Source organism: Triturus cristatus, chromosome 11 (assembly GCF_964204655.1).
Source record: "Triturus cristatus chromosome 11, aTriCri1.1, whole genome shotgun sequence".
Lineage (NCBI taxonomy): Eukaryota > Metazoa > Chordata > Amphibia > Caudata > Salamandridae > Triturus > Triturus cristatus.
The window spans coordinates 855,330,869-855,352,658 of NC_140594.1; the positions used below are offsets into that span (position 1 = coordinate 855,330,869).

The 21,790-nt window shown below is 43.6% G+C and overlaps 1 protein-coding gene across 4 annotated transcripts in view; it reads left to right on the forward strand.

Moving 5' to 3' along the window:
* Positions 1-21,790, forward strand: part of IWS1 (interacts with SUPT6H, CTD assembly factor 1) — a 304,114-nt gene that overhangs the window by 241,740 nt on the left and 40,584 nt on the right. For all 4 annotated transcript variants that reach the window (XM_085634665.1, XM_085634666.1, XM_085634667.1 and 1 more), the window contains exon 13: positions 6,414-6,525. In XM_085634665.1, coding sequence (XP_085490791.1) covers positions 6,414-6,525 — 112 coding nt within the window. The remainder of the gene's footprint in view (positions 1-6,413; positions 6,526-21,790) is intronic.

The following is a 21,790-nucleotide window of genomic DNA, read 5'->3' on the forward strand; positions in this document are numbered from 1 at the left end:
AGAGTACCGCGAACAGTGCAGGAGGTTTGGGGGCAGCAGATTCTGATCTCTGCTGGTTAAGCGAGCAGAATCTGGTATGCTAATCTGTTGCCACTCAGCTTCCTCTGCCCCTCCTACAAAGTGTACCTGCTTTTGCAGCAGGATTTGTTCTTCCACCCTAATCCCCAGACAGTGCTGCTGCACAGTTAAAGATTGAGTGGTACCAGCTAGAATCCTTTGTCCTTCCTGTTTAGGTCACATATATCATCATGGCTTGGTGAGGCTTCCCACAAAATCTGTGTACTCAGGCTGCTGAAACAATGTTGTGCAGCGGTGAGTCAGATGGCATTATTCCTTTTATACCTCACCTGTACAACATTGTCCCTTGCATAGGAGGTTCTGGTGGTGCCTACATTTAAAGGCCACTTGGCAGCTGTCCGAGTTCATGTAGCTTCCTGAACAATATCCCCTGTTTAAATAACCACTAGTAATGTATTTTCTGAAGGTTTGCTCTACCTGTTACCATCCTCCCCATTTATTGTTCTTCATTGGGGTTCGAACCTTGTTTTGACTTTTATTTATTCATTATTGAGGTATTGCTCATATGGACCACAAGACATGAAAAGACCGTACAATCGCAACGGGGGGCACTCTAAGCCTGTAACCCAAAATGTCATAAGTTACTGAACCTTGAGGACATTATTGGGTCATGAAAGATGAGGAAGTTGGTCAAAGAAACTGTGCCAAGGGGATAGATTGCACGGTGTGCAATATCATGAAGTAAATCAGCTGTTTAATTGTTATCTAGTGCAAAAACAATCAAGGTTTGATCATATTTTGATAAATAGAATGCCACTCAAATAGGCATGTTCTCACGCATCACACTCAAGGTGCAGTGCATTCCTGTAGCAAATTGTGCAACAGAACGCATGCGCCAATTACACTTACAGACGACCGAGGTGAAATACTTGAAAAACAAAATAAGATGACATTTCTTTTTAGATTTGAGTATCTTGGATCAGATCTGGCACCTACATTCTTAGCCATGGGAACTGAAACAGGGAACTGGAGTCATCCTGTCCATACCTTGCTGGATCTGGAGGTGGAATCTGGTCCTGTGGCCAGAAATCCTGTGTTGTGCAGTTCATTTTTTAGGAATTTTACAATCAACCATTCCTTAATAGCAGAAAAGCACTACCCATGCATCCGAAGGAATAGGTGGACTGATAGTTGGATCTGCATTTTAATTGAGTATAATCTACGCAGGAGAGTACCTGAAGCCCAAAAGTATGTAGAAGTTATGGGGTTGTATCTAAAGACTGAACAAAATGAAGGAAGAGTGATGACTTTTGAAGGATCCCACAAGTAAGTGATAATGCTGGAAAGTGATGAAAGGGCGATGTATAACTGTGAGAAAGTGGGTTTCTGTTGCAGTAACCCCCCCCCCCCCTTTTTGCCTAATAGCTGATGCACTTTTCCTTGTTGTGCCCTGGGCTCCTGCCAATCAGGTGCCCAGGGCCTGTGTTCCTTCCCTAAAATACAAACTCCCAATTGGCAAACCCTGGCCACATGTCAGCCCCTAGTAAATGGTACCCTAGGTACCCAGGGCCTTGTGACCAGGGAAGGCCTCTAAGGGCTGCAGCACTCATTGTGCCACCCTTAGAGGCCCTGTACCCTTACACACACACACTGCCTTTGCAGGCTGAGTGTCTGGGCGCAGGACAAAACAAAGAGTCGACATGGCACACATCTCTGTGTGCCATGCCCATCACCTACACTGCCAAGGCATATGTCAGCCACCCCTCTGGCTGGGTGCCTTATGCCTATGGTGTGGGCACAGGAGCAGGAGCCCTGTGCCCCTACAGTACCCAGGTCCATTCCTGGGCACTGTAAGTACAGTGCTGCCATTTACAAGTACATGGTGCTGAGAGCTCGTCAAACACGAGCTCCACAGCACCATAATGGCAACACTGAAGACTGGGAAGTTTGGTATCAAACTTCTCAGCACATTAAACCCACACTGATGCCAGTGTGGGATTTAATGTACTAAGCACCCCAGAGGGCATCTTAGAGATGCCCCCTTACAGCTAACCTACAATCCACGTCTGCTCTGAGGCTGCCCAGGCTGCCACACCGCAGACACGTTGCTGGACCCCTGGGTGGGAGAGCCCCTGCTCTCCCGGGCCTGCAACAATGCACGTCCTGGGTGAGGTGATAAATCTCCTCCCCCAGGATGAGCTAAGGGAAGCTTCAAAGGCATGCCGCCTCTTGGAGATTCCCCAGGCCTCTGCAACCCCCCACTCTGGAGGGAAGCTTGGCCGGAAACCCCATACAAGGACAGGGAATGTGCCAGCCTGCCCACCCCACCCCTCAGGTGGGGGAGGCGAGGTGAAGCACATCTCCGGGCTATCGCCATCTTGAAGATGGGGGGCCCTACCCTATCAGGATTAGGCTACTGCCCCCCTCCCACAGGAGAGAGGCAGGATAGGGGGTGTACCCACCCCAGGACAAGGACCCATTGGTCCCTGGCCTTCACCTACCTGTAACGCCCCTAAATCTAGTATTTAGGGGCACCCTGAACCTTCCTTCGACAGATCCCAGATTTGAAACTACAAGAAGAGCAAGAAGAACAAAGACCTGCCCTGCAGCTGCTAAAAAGAGGAAGACACCAACTGCTTTGGCCCCAGCCCTACCGGCCTGTCGACCCTCGAACCTGCTCCTGCTCCAGCGCGGCATCTCTTGTGGCCAGCAACCTCAAAAACCCCGGAGGACCTGGCTACCTTTGAACTCTGATTCCCTGGGACTCCCATGAGTAGAGGCTCTACTCAGAAACCTATCTCTAACCCCTGGCAGCAGCCCGGAACCGCGAACCCAGCACACTCTGCACCAGCCAAGCCTGGCCAGTGCCGGAGTGAACAAAGACCCTGAGGACGACCCCACGGCGACTGTGACCCCGAGTCCGGCACCCAAGGACCCCCCTCGACATTCCTGAAGAAGCCTGCAGCCTCAGAACCAGGTGCCCCCCCCAACCGCGATCAACAGAGGGTAAGATTTCCCGACACCAAAAGGCACCCCTGCAAGCGGCGCCCTGCGGCCCCCTGTGCCCAATCCCGGGGTACCCACCTAACCTACAACTACCCAACTTACCTCTCGAAGTGGTGGTGGCACCTGAAGCATCCTCGTCCCCGAGCTTGCAGCCTTTTTCCTAACCGGAACATTCCCATTGATTTCCATTGAGCGCCCGAGGGCTCAAAAGCACCCTGCACCCAGCCGCCCGAGTGGCCCTGGCAGTGCACTCTCTACACTAACCTACTGCCCCACTTGCCCTGAGTAAGTGACCAGGAGCCCAGCTCCCACAGCCGCGTGGCTTGCCAGACAGCAGCCACCAACCAAGGCCCCCCTATCCCTCATAGGATAACATTGGGCCTAACTCTCTCTGCACCCGGCCGTCCTGAAACCGCTGAGGGTGAACCAACTGTACCTACCTGACACTGGGGGACCCCTGAGTCTATGCCCGGAATTTCAACTCTGCCAGTCGAGTACTTACCCTTAAACCGCTAACTTCATTTTCCTCATAGGGTAACATTGACTGGCTTTTTCTTCAGAAATCTTCTAAGTGTGAACTTTTCAAAACTGCAAATATTCACCAAAAATCAGCCAAGTGACAAAAACGAATTTACTCACCTGCTCCTAGGTGAGCTCCCAGTGCTGGATCTTGGTGCCCAGCCCTGACTCTGAAAAGTGTCCACAACTATACTTACCTCTAACTCATTTTTCTCCCATAGGAAACCATTGTCTGCTTTTCTGTGAAATTTCTTCTAAGTGTCTACTTTTGCAAATTTGAAATATTCTTTTAAAATCGTACCATTTCTGCAAACGAAATTACTTACCTGTTTTTGATAAGGACCCCAGTCCTGGGTCTAGGTGCCCAGTCCTGGATTACTAAAGTAACGATAAAGTACTCTACCTGCAATTTGAATTTCTTGCCATAGAGATCCATTGAATGTTTTCTTTGAAATATTTTCTGAGTGCTAACTTTTGAAATAGCTAAATATTATTTAAAAATCATTACAGTTATTAAGTCGACTTTCATCACTTGATTCTGAATACTGACCCCAGGCTGGTTCTAGGAGCCAGACCTGGAATTCCAAAAGTAATCTGAAAAGTAATTTATTACAAATAACCTGAATTTACCATTGAGCTCAATGCATTGTTATGTTTAGGAAATAGGATTGTTTATTGCAACCAACTGTGACTGTTTACACAAATTTATTGCTTAAGACAAAAGTATTTATATTCAACCTCTCATTCTAAGAAAGTATATTTTTACCCCCTTTGTGGTTCTAAAAATAAAACAAGCATATATTTTATATATATAAACCATTGGCCTAGAGTTCAGTTATTGAGTGTGTGAAACCATTTGCTGACTGAGTGTGTACAATAAATGCTTTACACTGTCCTCTGGTACTGCCTTACTGCTCGACCAAGCTACCACTTTTGAGAGTAAGGTCATACGCTACTTCCCCTTCTTGCTCCTCTCCTCTCCTTTGGAGGTTCAGGTTCTAGCGCCGGGACACCCCTTCGGGGGTAGCTGTGCGCTCTACAAACGACATAAAATAAAATAAATAAAATAAACTTTGACCTCTATCAGCCTCTGGGGGACTGTGGACTCTGTACACCCTGTACCTATTAGGGAACAGTATATACAGAGCCACTTTCTCACAATAACCACCTCAGATTCAACCATTATAAGGCAGGCCTTTTTGCCTCATAGCTGCAAAATGGAACACTAGGTTGATATGCTCAACTGAATCAAATGCAGCAGAGAGATCATGCATGTGAATCTCAGCCTGTACACTGTGGTCTCAAGACAGGCACAGCTAATCAAGTGAAGGCAGCCCCCGGGATTAGCTCTGTCCTGTGTCTGTGACGTGATTCTGCCTGGGCCACCCTAAGAGCTCCGGATATTCTAAAAAGTGGAATAGGCGTTTTGGCCTCATATTTTTCCATTTGGCGGGTAACAGTCAGTTATGCCTAACACTAATCGTGTCCACTGGATCGGAGGGGTTTTATGTACAGGGGCAATCAGTCCTATCAAATGTTGAACAGAGCCACTTGCCATTGACCAGTTTGATAACTCTCGGTATGGTCTGCAAGTGCTGCTCCCTGCTCGTAGTCTTGAATTTTACCCAGAATGTATAAGCATGCTTTATCATTGGTCTCCTTCCGCTGTGGAACGGTTGTGCTCAAACCAATGAGTTACGTGGTAGCACTGAATAATATCAAATTATTTGTAAGAGAATAGGAGTAGGGTGGTTATTTTACGTTAAAAATATCTGGAACAGGAGCAAACCCAATGATGAAGCATGCCACGAAGGTGCAATCCTGGTGGGTGGCGGTTCTACGTATATAAATAAGCATTTTTGCTTGTTTCAAAAAGTCCCAGTTCATGTGGTAGAGTAGGGCTTTCTAATTTCGGTATAGTTTGAGGAGGATGAGCCCGCCTCTACTCTCCCTCTTATTTGTACAAGTATGTCCTAATAGGTCAGTTAGCAAAATAAAGAATTGCTAAAGGACCTTCCTAATTTAAATTAATCAGGCTGTATATAGAGACAAACTGCTATTGGCTACATTCACAAGGATGGTGGCCTACATGGAACATCAGACCACTTTTCCTGTGAATGTTTTCCAGAATTATTCAGTTTTTTTAAGGAGCCAGAGCCACTCAAAGGAAACAGGACGGTCTAAAAACAATTACAGAAGGAAAAGAAATCTAAAGCAGCCCGCTTATCTTTTGTAAATCAATTACCAACCACACTTGGGAGTTGCTAACATATCGATAGATAGCTTGCACTGAAATTACGATTGTAATCCATTGATACGCAGGGTTCTGATTCATTACTTGCCCAATACATGACCTTTACAATTCGCGAATCTGGAATCATTTCTAAACCCATTTAGTGTTTCGAAAAAGCTTTCCGAATTGCTAAATGGGTTTAGTGGATTAGAAAAATCTTTTTACTCGTCCCAAACACTGATTGAGCAAATCAGAGGGTTTGCGAGTGGTAAAATGGTTTGTACATCTGGTCCAGGTTACTTACAAGATGGTCTCTTTACCTTGCTACCACAATCTAGCACCAGTGCGACCATCCAGAGTATCAAAACCTTTAAACATTTTTAAGGATAAATCATTTGTTTCCGGTTTCGTGCAGTAATGTTTGTGCTGCATACAATAAAAGATACTTAATCTTTCATCACTGATTTAACGTATTTGTTTTACAGCGGTCATTTGGAGTGCTACTTTTCAGAGTGCCGGGTTGTTTCATCATTTTAAATGGGTGTTTTAAGAAGTGTTAATGTATATAAGAGATAAAAACACTGGATTGACCGAACGTTTATTTTGCCACTTTTGATGTGAATGTTTTTTTTTCTAGAGCCTTGCGCCCCGGTGAGCCAGGCTTTTGTGCTCGTGCCAGAGTTCCTGTGCCCTCCAATAAAGATTATTTGGTCAGGCCAAAGTGGAATGTGGAAATGGATTCCTCGCGGGTAAGTGCTGACAGTTTGCGATGCTAAAACCCAATGTGCGGCACCCTTCAGGTTCTTCATTATTTCGTTGTTCAGCTCCATGTTTTGTTAGCGTCTCAGAGGACAGTTTTACCATGTCCTTGTGATTGCTTCCTATATTTATTCATGCTTCCTGTGTTTTGTACCCCCTAGTTACCAATGACCATTAACCATCAATTTTATTCTCTCTGATAGCAGCGATTCCTTAAAAATGTCTACAAAAATATTCCTGCAGCTTTTGGGGGTTTCTCACCTCTTTTAAAACCAGGTATGGTTTTCAGATGGACCAGCATGTTTGAGCCCCTTAATCCATGTTTGAAATAATTTGCTTTCACTTTCGTTTTGGTTTATTTTTGGTGTCCCCGGATGTTGTGCGACATAATCTCAGAATTCAAAATTGAGTTACAAGACATTTAGCTCAAAAACAGAAGCCAGGATTAAAATATCCTGTACTGTGAAACAAAATATCACTTCATTTCTATCCAAGTTTTCGTCTTTGGAAGCATAAGACTCTAATTAGATTTGTAGTAATTTCTAGGATAGCGCCTGGCTCAGACATGTTTAACCACTATGTACATTGCCTGTCCTAATACTGTGAACCCAAATAGCAGTGAATAGTGCCACTTTTTAGGCTAAAGACCCTTCACTTTATGAAGCTAGGCAGGGGAGCTGAAAGAATAAGCAGAGCAAAGGACTATCCGTTGACTAACCTTTTCCTCTGAAAAGGAGTTTGTTTAGCAGATTCTTCCCAGATTTATAACCTTAGACCAGGCTTCTCCAATGAGTAGCTTGTGAGCTACTGGTAGCTCTCCAGCTACCAGTGAGTAGCTCTCCTGTGTGCAGTCCAGTTAACTAAATTAGAACCTTTTGCTTGGTTGAATTGATATATGTATACCAGAATTGAAGTGTGTATCAGATGAAAATGCGTATAATTTCCAAATCCAATAATTTCCAAAAGATATTTAAAGCTGATATTGGAATGAGAAATCATGTAACACTGGAAGAGGTATTAGTAAAAATATTACCTTGGTATTTTTGTTTTGTTGCCAGGGGGCATTGCAGCTGTGGCTATTACGTATTACCACTGTCGAGGCATTCCAAATTCATGAAGCCTTTTATTACATTACTGCTGGAAATCCTGCACTGATGTGATCATGGCTGGTAATCTTGCAGAGAGTGGCCACTAATATAATCTTGCCTAATGTGTGCAACACAAATAACATTAGTAGCGCAGCATGATTTTCATTGAACATAAGTAACTCTTATTAATGAAGAGGTTGGAGACCCCTGCCTTAGAATCACTTCCCACCACCAGGCCAAACCTTGCAAAATTTTCAAACTTCGTTTTCTATTTTTTCAAACATGTTTTTACGTTTCACTTTATTTTTTCTTCAGAATGCATGTAGCTAGCAATGCTACAAAACACATACTTTAGAAAAAGTGCCTGTCTCTTTAAAACCACTTTCTATCATTGATTGGAATTATTATTTCAGCGATAAGCCTGTAGTCTATTTATTTTACTTCAGTCCTTTTTTCAACTTGACAGAGCAAGGTCATGCTTCGCACTTTGTGTTTTACACAGTGGAGTTTTTCAAATTTAGGTGTGTATTTTTTCACTCTGTTGCCATTTTTCCGGTTATCTGTTATCATTATGCATTATTTTGAGGTAAGTATGGTGTTTTTGTCCCTGAGACAATATGAGCTCTTTCAAATATTGCAGCCAATGTAATGGCAAGCTGAGAGTTGAAGATGGACATTTAGGGTGATTCCTGATAGTGACATCTTCATCTGCAAATATTGTTTGAGAATTAGACCACAAACCTTCCTGTAAATTTAGCTGAACCTTTCTTGTCTCAGCATTCAAAGGGCTCCGGCCTTCCTAAACCTTGCCAGTTTTCAAATGCCTTGTTTGCGTGCATCAGACCTGTAATGGATCCTCCCCACGCTAAAGTGTCAATGAAGAATCATTTTCCTCCTCTACAACTTAATTGAAGCCTACACTTCTCTGGTAAGGATAAGGTTGTGCCTGCCTCTCCCCCGTCATCCCCCCCCCCCCTCCCCCCCAGTCTCTCACTTGGTGCTCTTTGGCACAGAAGCTCAAATTGATGCTAGTTCTGTCAGCATTATGGGGTGTTTTGGAGAGGAGTGATACCCATGCCTAGGGTTCAGTTTGTTTTTTAGTGCAGAGATCGCTCAGCAGAAGGGAAACCTTTAAAGCCAAGCAACATGCAGCTGCCGCCTTACAGACAGGAAGATGTGAGTCATGATGCTTTCACGATATTGGGCTGGGGCCTGATGAGGATAATGAAAGGGAAGTGTAGGAAGAGGAGGAGGATGATGATGATGATGCCTCCACCAAAGACCAGTGGTTCCTTGAGTCTGCCAGAAATCTGAGTAGAAACCTTTAAGATGTCTCCTTCCCCTCCAGGGGATCTCCACCTGATTATTTTGTTTGCTGCTTGATGAGAAGCAAAGGTGGATGCTCATTTATATACCATCTCCTATTGACATCCTGCTTTTCTCTATGGTTGTCCACAATTCTCATGATAACGATGACCATATATATTTTCAATTCCAAGGCAAGGTCATCCTGACCACTTTAACAGTGTATATCATTATTTATTTCTGTCTGGTTTGCTACGCAAATTAATTCAAAGTCAGGGGTTAATGCCCATCTAGGTATCTTGAATTGGGTATTAAAAACTTGTCCCCGAAAAAAGGTAGAGTTGGGTAAGTAATAAAAGGACCCTAACTTACACGATGGGCATCTACAACTTGATCACATTTTCTGACTTCTCTTTCAGTTTGCGATATTTCTGGAAGCAATACAGAAATTAAATAACATTCTGTGGTGCTGTGATTTAGCTGTACCGCAAGTCATACTGGAGTGAAACTCAGTGATTGCAAATTCACTGTTGAGCCCCCAGACAAAATTCCGAGCTACTTAGCTCAATGTTTGCCCTAGCCTGTTCCTTGTCTTTTTTAGGAGTCAACCCTGGTTCTCAAAAGGCTTACACTAAAGTTTGTGGAATCATTTGCGGACCCATCTCGTTCAGGACCATCCCTAATCTCTCTGGCCCAATTCCCCAAGGATCAGCCTGATTACAACTTTGACGAATCTGGTAGATCTTACCCAATGCTCCCCAAATCTGTGCCTCAGCACTTCTTAGTAAAATCCTTTGACTACTTAGATGCTGAACCATTTGTGTCTGACACTGCTCACAACACCAGAACAACCTCAGCTCTTTATTAGCAGAAGTTATGTGAGTGGCGAGAGAAAAAGTTCGAACCCCGCCGACAAGGAACTGTTCCTGGCAGAGCCTTTCTCTAGAGCACGAGGATCCGGTGAACTGGAGGAGATCTTTGGCTCAATTTCTGATGTCCTAGACGTACCCAGTGGGGAACATGGGCACACAGAGGACGACAATTTGTTGGCTTATAGCCTCTTAACTCATTATCATTCGAATGTCATTTTTTACCTCAAATAAAATGCTAATATTCTTCACTGGAGGCAAAATTCCTTGCTTTCCTTCTGAGGAAGTCTGTTCTTTTACGTCTGTAGTTTGGAAAGCAGCGAAGGTGCTGGATTTGCAGTTGCTGACTGCCAAGCCCAAACCCAACATCCAGATGGAAATTTTGCAGCTGTCATGGCATCCCCATCACTTATGATGGTTGGACCTGCATTGGCAGTCTGGATAATCCCTTCTCTGGCATGTCTGTCCACGGATGGATTGTATGGCTGCCAACCTAAGCCCTCGCTGTCTGATCAAAAGTTTTTATCTACACATCCTTCCCCATAGAGCTTGCTGGTACAGATCTGATCAACTAAGTTGGACCCTAATATCTTTCTTACTACTCCTTCAGACCATAAATCGAAATGATTTTGCTCAATGGAGTGAAACGGTTTTCATGTCAGACAGTTAAGCCCTACTCCCAGTCAATGCAATTTGCCTTCTTTTTTGCTATACCTACGTCTTGTAGAAATTAGCAAGCATGGCCCTTAGTAAGCTCATTTCCCCTCATGTAATAGCCCTTTTCTGATTTTGTGATTGATTAGTTTGGATGACTGCAGAATCTAAAAAGTAGTATAGATTCAGCTGACATGATAGATTGATCCATTGCTATGGCTGTCACTCGACGCGGTTAAACAAGGATTGATTAAGCAACCTACCTTTCGAAGGAGAGTAGCTTTTTTTAAAGCAGACTCCTCCCTTGAACGCTTCAAATAAAGTGCACACCACAGCTTGTTCTCCAGGCCTTCATCTACTATCCAAGGTCCTATATAATGGGTGAAAAGATGGAGCACATCTGATTCTTGTCACTCCAGATCCATATCATTTTACTAAGGAAGAGGAGAGACTACATAGACTGAAGAGTTAATCACTTATTTGAGGAATTCGCTGGATACCAGAATGGCACAGCAGTTACTCTGAGGAGGGGCGCTAGGCAGGGATGCCCCCTATCTCCATAGATTTTTTTTCTCTGATACTGAAGCCTCTGACATCCTGGGTTAGAAGGGATGTTGTATTAAGGGGATTGAAATGTGCCGAGGGACAAGAAGACCGGATATCCCTCTATGCGGACGATATCTTGCTTTTCCGAGCGAAATCCCTCCACAGAATATTAAATATCTTCACAAACTTCAGGATACTCCATTAACTGGTCTAAATCCGTGCTTTTCCCACTACACGGACCGATTCCCAGACTCCCTCTATGGTATACTGTGGAGGTGGCGGAGAATGGATTCCGCTATCTGGGAATCTATATCATCCAGAATCCTACCATAATTTATGCGAACAATCTTGTAGCCCCCCTGGTTCGACTGAGGAACGATGTGAAAACTAGAAAACTTTGCCTCTCTCCTTAGTGGTTCGCACGGCCCTTTTCAAAATGTTGGCGCGTCCCCGCTTACTATATATTTTACAGAATTACCCGATTAAAATACCAGAGTCTTATTTTAGAAGCGTTGAGTGACGTGATGACCCTGTTGTGGGATGGTAGGGGCCCTGCATAAGCTGACTAGGAGTTGGTACGACTGAGACATTGCTCTCCCGAATATACGCCTCTATTACTGGGCTTCACAGCTAGTGGTGGTGAACCACTGGATATACCGTCCCCCGCTAGACACGGCCTATCTCGTGGATAACTATCAGTTGGGATAAGAAGGCTACCTAGGTGCTCTCTATTCTAAGGCCAAGAGAGCCGTTTCTTTGGCCCCACGGCTCAAACCATAGCTATTTGGAAGCAAGCCAACCAGAAACTTGGCCGGTTGGATACTCTGACTCATGCCACCCCACTGTGGACGACCCAAAAACGTTGGATGCTGTGCCATCAACCTGGCTTCGACAGATGGGATACCATCAGTATTTTACCGTTGGTCACCTTTGGAAAAAGGGGAAATTGTGTCATTTGCACAACTAGCAAAAGACTATGCTTTGGCCGAAGGGGAGCTATTCCGTTATTTGCAAATCTGACATGCTCTTACTGTCGCCCTCTCAGCGATTGGGGGGAATACCAGAATCCTCCACCCCCCCTCCCTGGAGGATAGGTTACTCTCGGAACCACTGCTGAAAAAAGCAATATTGTTAACTTCTCGTTAGTTATACAGTAATCTGCCGGGCCCACTTATGGGCCTACGTGAACAATGGCAAGCTGACATAGGCACATTAGAGGACGAGGATTGGACTTCTGTCTCCCTAGAGAATCAGCTATCCCACTTAAGGTCTGACTCATCCAACTGAAGGTACTGCACAGATCGTATTTCACTGGGCCACACTTACGAAACTAGGGTGCAGGGGGAATTCAATTTGCCTTGGACAGTGCTCCGAGGAGGCTACACTATACCACACTTTATGGGAATGCTCCCACAGGAGAGTTCTTTAGGAGGAAGCCGCACATCATAGGCACATGGCCATTGGGAAGGATATCCAGCTGATACCGAGACTGGGGCTATTGAATATTTGGGAGGCCACAGATCTTACTGAAGTAGAACTACAATGGGTCACTTTGGGCTACACACTGGTCAAATGGGCAATTGCTATTCATTGGGGGATTGCTGATGTGACGAAGGCAAGGGGATGGGCTAAGGAGCTAGATAAATGCATGATTGCTGAAAAAGAGGTGTTTAAATCCAGTGATGACCTAAGAAATGGGATAAAAAATGGGCCAAATGGAACATTTAACGGGGGAGATATGCGTTTCTCCTACTGTGGATATGGGGATGCGAGAACAACAGAGAAATGGCCATGTTTGAATGAATGTATGTGGATGTATGAATACTATATGAGGACTATCATGGTATTATAAATGTCTTCTATGCCACTGATCTGGTGTTACTAGTGACTGCTCAGTTCTACAAAATAATAAAACCTCTTTTAAAAAAACAAAGAATGGCACAGCAGTGACCAAGCATACCTTTTCACATTGGATTACCCTTTGCGTAAAATCTTTTATGCCTTGGCCAGCAACGGTCCTCTATATGACATTTGTGCATACTCTTATAGAGCCATGGAAGATTCAGCTACTCTGACAAAAGGTGCCCCAGTGGCTGACGTTTCCTGGGTGGCCACTTGGCCATTTTTGTAATTGTGCAACTAATTACCGCCTGACAGCCCAGACGTAACTCAATGGATGCTGTGCCAGAGAGGTGTTGCTTGACTTCCTTAGTTAATTGACATTACTCTACTTCACATCTCGGGGTGTACCTTTAGGACGAGTTCATAAGGTGAGGACTCTGCTGGTAGAAGCATCCTTAGGATATTCATAACTTGAGGAGTCTGCAGGAAGATACATTAGCCACCTGAACTATTACTGAAGGTAAGCAACTTCTCCTTGGCTCCTGTTTGGTGTGATGTATGTCACATCTGTGTGTTCCGGATCTTTTGGGTAAAGTTCTCTTTGGAATGTTTATCCGCCAACTGCTCTTCAACCTGAGTAAGTCTGTTGAAGAGGAGACTCTGCAGCTTACTGATGTCTCCCCTGTGCTGTGGGTTTTAAATAGTCTTTTGGCTTTGTCTATGGACTCTACTACCTTCTGCTTTTAACCACCGACCTACAGAAGAACCAATGGGGTTTGTTGCCTCATAGTCCCAACGCTCTTTGTGCTGCCCCTTGAAGAGCTAATGCTCTGTTCCTCCAGTTGTGGAACCGTAACCAGCAAGCTAGCGAGTTTTGCCCATAGTTTTGCTTTCAAAGGCCTCCTACTGAAATTAATGGAAACAAATGATGGTAGTGGCCAAGCGAATGTCATCTTGTGACGCAGCATTTGGGCAAGTTCTCCTTTAATGCCACCTGGTAGCCATGTGCACAGTGTGGATCGCATTAGTGTGAGCTGTGTGCATCTGACGTGTGCCTTTGCTCATTGTTTTAAATAAAGTGTTCTTTTGCTATCTGCACTTTCCACCTCTTTAGAAGGGGGGTAATCTGCATACGTTCCTCCTCCTACACAAGCGTCCGTGAGTCCCAGTTGAATGCTCTTCAGCATCAAGCAGAGTAATTGCCAAATGCAGAGGTTGTGCAGTCTGTGAAACTCAGAGGTTTGTGGCTAAGCGATGTCTTTTCTGTGAAAAAAATCTATACTTATTTCGAGATACCAGGGAGGTGATTGCACTGCAGAGGTGTTTAGCTATCATGTGTGATAACAATTTGGAGTCTGCATTAAAATAAAAATAGGCCTCCCAGGCCCATTTTAAATTGTGCCCTTATAGTTTTTGAGACTATTTTCAATCCTAGCTACAGGCCAAAAGGATGGAATTAAACCCTTGGTTCTGATTTTGCATGGTACATCTACGAAGATCGAGGTAGGTTCTTGCAGGATTACTTTTTAGATTTCAATGACAAGAGACTTGGAACAGTGGCTTTCCCCCTGGCAAGTTTAATCTGTATTCCTCTCTCCTAATCTCCTGATGCAAACATTAGTTAATCCTCCCCCCTCCCCCCCCCCGCCCACTCCAAAATGCAGAGAGAAACCGTCACAACAGTACATAATCTGTTCAGGCACTGTTGAAGTATCAATTCTAACATGTAACCCAACATGTCCCCTAATACTACCTTTATTCCAAGATTTATTTGCAGGTATGGTGCTGCCAGAGATCATCTCTCCACATTTTGCTACCACATTCTGCCTTTAATCTCCAGCTATAGATATAATCTTTTCCCTTGATCTCTTTATGCTTTGGCAGCTCCAACAGTGAATGACTGGATTAAAGCCAGAGTATAAACTGTGAGTGTCTAGTAGATAAGTGGGTTCCGAGTTAATCTGCAAAGATTTCCTAACCTTATGAATGTAGACTGTAGAACCGTCCCTAAACAGTAATACTCGAGAGAAAGTGCAGATACCAAGGCTCACATCTTTTCCTCATGTTTACCATTACTTATCAAGTTTAAAGTAGATAATGCAATTAAAGGTGTCTCAGGGAATGGACAGGCTTCATACCAAGGGAGCTCTACCATCAAGTCAGTAAAATGTTTTGAATCTTCACATCCATCTGTTGAGTTCTCATTCTAGGGTCTTTGGTCTTCATGAAAGACTCTGCCATATCACTATTTAAGAACTAGAGAGGCATGAGCCTGGCCTTTCAGTCCTTCTTTCCTGTGCAGCCAGCATGTTGTATGTTTACATACTAGGAGGGAAAGAGGTAGAATGTCCTTTCCAGGAAAGACTAACAGCTCTGGTATCCGATCACACAGCACAATGTTAAGCTGTAAATCAAACACTTTCCAGGCATCTTAAACAAGGAGTCGAATATGCTTTGGAGACCATTAGCAGGAAAATGAGAGTGGCTACTGCATTCATATTTCAATTTTCTCTTTGTTTGACTCCTTGGCAGAGTTGCTCATGAATACAGTTGCTGCTGTGCGAAACAGAAAATTCAGACTATAGGCATCCATCAAGCCAAGTGCAAGATCCATTAGGAATGGTTTGTCCACAGCCTGATCATTGTTTGCCTTTCAACTATTTCTGTTCATACTAATAGGTCTCAGGGAACAGGAAATCAGGATCCTCATTGGTTTTTGTGTCCCCAAGTGGGCCATGTAGCTGTGATATCTGGATCTTGTGCAGATTTCATGTGGAAGACGGCAGACTCGTTTTGCTTCTTCTTGCAACTGCAAAATCTATCTGTTGGGTGGCTCGACTCCTGAAGTTCTCCAATAAGAATTTTTTCGTTGTCCTCAAAAAAACTTGTTGCCATTTTAATCACCATGCCTCTTTGATTTGCCAGGAGGAGGTGTTGGCCATAATCTCTTAGCAGTAATGCCAGGAAGTTTTCACAGAAACATGAACCCTATGTTAAAGTTTGAGTCTTTCATGACTTTCTTGAAAGTTTGAAAATAAATGTTCCTCCTGTTAGCAAGTCTGCCTTTGTGTGTGAGTTGGATGCAATTTTCTTTTTTTCTATCTTACATGGTCTCTGCATAAGTGTGATTTGAAAATCTTGAACTGGAAAATCATATTCTTGCTTACCATCATCTCTGGCTGCATAACCAGTGAGATTCATTCACTTTCCATTAAAGACCTGCTTATGACTTTCCATTGCAATAAGGTGTCTCTTAGGATTCGTACTGCTTTCCTACCAAAGGGGGTCTCTGCTTTTTAAATCAATTATTTAATTGGTGGCTATTTTTCAAATCCTGAGTCTCCAGCAGAGCATGTGGTTTATGCTTTGGCTCCAAGGAGAGTGGGAGATTTAGGCCACTCAATATAGTATCTCAGATTGTTTAGGCTTACAATGTCTTCATGCAGATAAAGCAATTCAACAAGACCGATTTCTTAAACTGACTGTAGATGGGTTGTTAATTGTATTCATCTGTATGATCCAAATGTTTAACAATCCCTCTGCCATGCTTGCGGGGTTTCTTGATACTAGGCAATGGGTACTGTTTGTTTCCACAGTTTTCCCCCTTGAGGCCTGGGCATACTTTTCTGCTCATTGCTGTTTGGATTTTTGTGGGAGGACGGATGCTTGAGCACAGTGTCCACCTGGAACATTTTTTTACCAGGTTGAAACGTCCACCAACAGCCTCCCTTTCAAAGCTTAGCACTGTTGTGAATTTGATTCTATGGTAATTAGTCTAAGAAGGATCCTTTCCATTTAAAGTTACTTACCTGTCACAAACTTTATTCAGCAATTAACCCTCCCAGATTTGTATTGGATCCCCTCATCCTACTGCATATCTTCTATTGTACAAAAGAGCCCGTAGGAAAGTAAATCGGCTTTGATTACTTATCTTCTAATCTCTCTACCCGATTACTGATCTTTCTACCTCAAAGTAAGAGTCTGGCACTCTTTCTACACAGCATGTTGTATGCGTTTCGGTAGCATTTTTCACTATCTGCATTTTCAAAACCCGTAGAAGTTTATAAGAAAATTTTCTTTTTGCACACAGTGGTAGGATAGCTCTGTCTAAACTATTGTTACAGATTGGTAATTTTCCCTTCTTCCGAAGTCCACTGTTAATTATCAACTGTACCCCCTACTGGTTCTGCTAGGTACATTCTGCTTCCTTACACAAATGTCAACGATCTTTACCCCCATCTTTCACTTCTCCAGGATGTGTTTCTTCTTGTCCTGCCTCTCCCAGGCTTTGCCATCTTTTTTCTTGCGTTTGATGATTTCTGCTTCCCTGTGTATTTTATTCGCTGATAAACTTTTCATTTAACTCTTTTGATACGTTATTTGCATATTTCACCTCTGATGTTCTGCTGCATTATTCTTCCTTTTTTATTTCCACTGTTCTTCTCCAGCATAGACTCTTTATTTATATAAATATATAATTAGCAGCCTGTCTAGACTATCAACTTTGTTGTTAGTGCTCGGTTTAAGGTGCATTGGCTTTAACATTTGCTCTGTTATGTGAAACTTGACCACATACAATATTTTATTTTTACCTTATTGATAGATGTATATATTGCTTGGAACCCAAGCGTTTTTGTTAAGATTATGATATTTGCTAAAGCATCTCAAGCAAAATATCGAGCAAAAGGGAAAGCTATTTTATCATTTACAGGAGACCTTTGATTCTTAACTTTAGGAATCTCCAGAAGTCCCTTGCGCTGACAACAAAAAGATGCAAAAAAGAAAATATTGAACCCTTTCTTCCTGATTCAGGCTTCCTTTCTGCAAACTATACTCTCCTTTTCAGAGAAACAGCATTCTTTGTCCACAACACAGTGGTCTTAAAAAAGGCACCAAAATCTCTTGGGTATATAAAATGTCCTGTTTTTTCTCACCAACGAAGAGTTCACTAGTCTCTAATCATTGGCATCCTTGTAACCTATGAGGGCTTGCTGATCTCTCATAATTTCAAGGACCCTTTCCTTGTTTGCTACTTCCATGCATCTGATCCCTTGGTCAGCACTTGGAGATCAGGCCTTTGTGTACAGATTTCATTGACCCTTGTCCATGGAAACAATATCTGCCTTCAGGCCAGTGCCGACTACCTACAATAGTCTCCCAAACCCAGTACCATGGATCTCCCTGAAAGAAGTACCCCAAGAACTCTGGAAGCCAATATTTGGGGAAGAGGTGGATAATGGGGAGAAATCCGATGAGGACCAATATTTCTCTGGAGTCCAATATTAACATACTTATAAACATTGTGTTTTTCATCTCCAGTGAGGAGCAGGAGGTGGCCTATACTTCTCACCATGGTTTCAGTGGCAATATATATTTCTTATCCCTTATCATCCAGATCCCAGCTGCATTCCTGCCTTTAGAAACCACTAGAAAGAGCGGTATTGGCAGAAGAACAGTTGGGAGCAGGGGGTCTCCTGCAGGTCTTAAAGGCACGGTTCCCCCTACTCTAATGCCTTAAAGGCAAGGTGTCAGTTGTCTTTGTTTCTTTATACTCTACTGCAGCCTACAGGCGTATGCCTACAATTACAAGTTTGCTTTATGGCAATAAAGTAGTGCTGTGTTACAATTGGCTTGGTGCTTCCTTTTTTCCTTATGGGTTAGGGGGCACTGCTATGCAAACCTATGTAATTTACAGCATTACCATGTTTGAAACATTTTAGGCTGCATGTACATGTTTTCACATATGCATATATATATATATGTATTTTCTATATGCTCCGGGATCCCGCACACGGGCGGGGATTATTCATAGATTATGACTTTGATGAGTATACCCCTGGATAAGAACTAGGATTACAGGTAAATAACTAATCCTTATTGCACGTAGTCAACAAGTACAGCACTCAATTTCTATATGGCCTTACTGCTTTGAGACCATACCTAATAAACCAATTCTGTACAAAAAAGAGTGCTTAAGGAGCCCCCCCCACATTTTTTGTAGACTGTTCAAGAAGTTGATATTGAAGCGTTTTCTCGAACCTTATCTGATGTGAAATACAGTCCTTCAAACATCCAATTGAGAAGGAGCCGTGAAATTGTGTTTCTAGCCAAAGTTTTCTTTTATTGAATAATTCCGTAATTCTCCAGCATCGGTTCAGCCCAAGTGTTCATCCCCAAAATGGGACTTCATCTGGGTTTTATTCAGTTTATCAAAATGAATCCTTCTTCAAGAGTATATATCAAGCAGTGGTCAAGTTTTCTGTTTTTTCCGTGAGTCTTGTGCATATTGCAAAGACTGATGTGAAATCCCTTCCACGCAAAGCCCTCTAATGTCCTTCACTTCACACAAAGATGGGCTAGTTCTTCCAGAGCTCTTTCACCCTTCTTTCATCCCCTTCCTTGATCTGACACGTTGGTTACTAAACAAATTCTGGAGTGTCTCTCTACTCTGCATATTCTGCCTAAGTCTTATCGCCTACTGCCTCTTTAATTAATGCCTTCATCGCTGCCCCTGATTACATAGCACTTGCTGTTGGTACTGCTACTATTACAAAGAAGAGGACAGGTGGAAGTCCTAGAAGAGGGATTACAAAACTTTTTAATGGAAGGGAATCAATGTGAGAGACCCATCTCCCTGGACAACACTAAATGTTTTCATAATGGTGTCTAGCTACTTGTTTCCTTCATTCAGAACAACCAAACAAAAAGCATCTTAACCCCTTCAGTGCCACGCCCTTTCCCCGCCCTGTGCCGGGCGTTGCATTAGCGGGCGGGGTTCATGACGAGATAGTCTCGTCATGGGCACAGCGCAACCGTGCTCCATGACAAGACTATCTCGTCATGGGCACTGAAGAGGTTAAAGCAAAGAAGTCAGTTGCAGGCTGGTGCAAATTTTCTTCAGCTACGTACAGGCCACTTTTTAAGAACTTTTTAGCGCAGGCATCAAGAGCAGCAAATACTGTAGCACCTTTCCCTAAGATGTTAAAAGCTGCAGTCTGTTAAATGTACCACAACTTTATGAATCATTACTTAATGTTGTAATCACGAGTAAGACTAAACAATGGTGGTCCAGAACTTTGCTGCATTTTGGGAATTCTTGTGCTAGCCTGGGTACATACCATGCAATCTGAAAAACATCTGAGGCTGTAGTGGAAAATGCTGTGTACATGGAACTGCAATTGATCTCCATTGATATTGTTTGTGTGTGCTGGCCACCTTTTTCCCGTATGTGTCAATGCTTTTTGCCCTTAATCACTCGTTGAGAACCTCTGTGAATGGCATCCAGAAGCAATGTTTTAACCTATCTACCACTCTGGGTCATGGCTTATCCAAACAATGAGGGTAATAGGCTACACAAGTTGTCGTATTATATGTAAGTCTTTAATATTGCTTTGTTATATTTAATATTGATTCTCATCCTGACGATGGAGAATAATTGCACTTTAATGAGGGGAAGATACCGGCGCTGGAGAATCATAGGTACACACAATTGTTTTTTCTTCTTCTGCGCCACCTCAGTTTGTGCCATTTTCTCCTCCTAGTATCTTATTTCTTCTCATTGCTTGTCTTATGTTTTGTTCCTTTCGTTTTTTCCTTAATCCCCCTCACCTTGCCTTTTTGCTATCTTAATCCTGCTTCTCTGCCGTTGATGCTACTTCAGTGCCTTTCTTCCCATCTTTGTTGTTGTATGTCAGGGTATGTCCACCTTTGGTGTCTTCATCCTCTTACATGGTCTGTAGCTACTCCCACTAATTTCTTCTAACATTCCTACTAACCTTTTTAATGTCTACTCTATTATTCACACTTCGTTTGCTGCTATGTTCACATTTAGATTATGCTTTCCTTTTCCTACTCTTTTCCTGAGTTGCCCTTGTTTTTATGTCTCTCTATCTCTGCTGCATTTGCCCTTCCTTTTTGCCTGGTTTGCTTCCAATTGCGCGAGATTCTTATAATACGTAATGTAATTTTCTTACCTCCCGTATATCCTTTCCTAAGGTTTAGTGTAGCGTGCTTTGTGTTAACCCCTTTATGGGCATGCCTATTTTGAGATTAAAGTAATATGCTCTATGGCATGTGTGGCTGCGGTTAGACACACTCTGCATACTCCTGCCATCTGTTGCGTTCAGAGTTGTGCAACGTTTTTTTTTTTTAAAGAAGTCTTTCGAGTCATGAGGTAGAGTGACTCCTCTGTGATATTGCGCATGGACATAGACTCCTTTGTTAGATTGTGTTCGAGGCATATGAGCTGCAGATTACACACTGTGCATAGATCGCTATCTGGTGTTGGGCCCGGATGTTGCAGTTGTTTTTCTCTTGGAAAGTCTTTGGAAGTCACGAGGTATGTGACTCCTCCTTTGGATCGTATTGCGCATGGGCTTCGGCTCCATTCTCAGATTGTTTTTTTCCGCCATCGGGCTCGAATGTGTTCTTCGCGCTCCGATTCCGAACCATTTCCAGTTACAGTTCTTCTCATCGGCGCGCAATCCTTCCCTTCCGCAGTATTGTTCTCAATCCCAATCTCCTCACTCGACGCCACTCATTAAGAAACTTCGATTCCAGGCGTCGACGCAGGCCTTCGGGCCTACCTCAGCTCCGGTCCTGGCTCATGGAAAGGACTCCATTTAAGAAGTGTCCTCGATGTGGATCCAAATTTCCCCTCACCGATCTCCATGAGGTGTGCAACCTCTGCCTCTCCCCAGAACACGAGGCTCGAGACTGTCCGGCGTGCAAATCCTTCCGGTCCAAAAAGACTATTCGAGACCGAAGAGCGAGGAGAACCATGGCACACGCGTCGACTGCAATCCCCGACGACATCTTTGGAGAAGACGTTGATGTTCCCGAGGAACAGCACAACGAAGAGGGCCTCGTCAGCGCCTCCGAAGCAGACGACTCAGATGTCAGGGATATCACTCCGGCACAGAGGGGCGTGAGTACTACTATCGATCCCCACC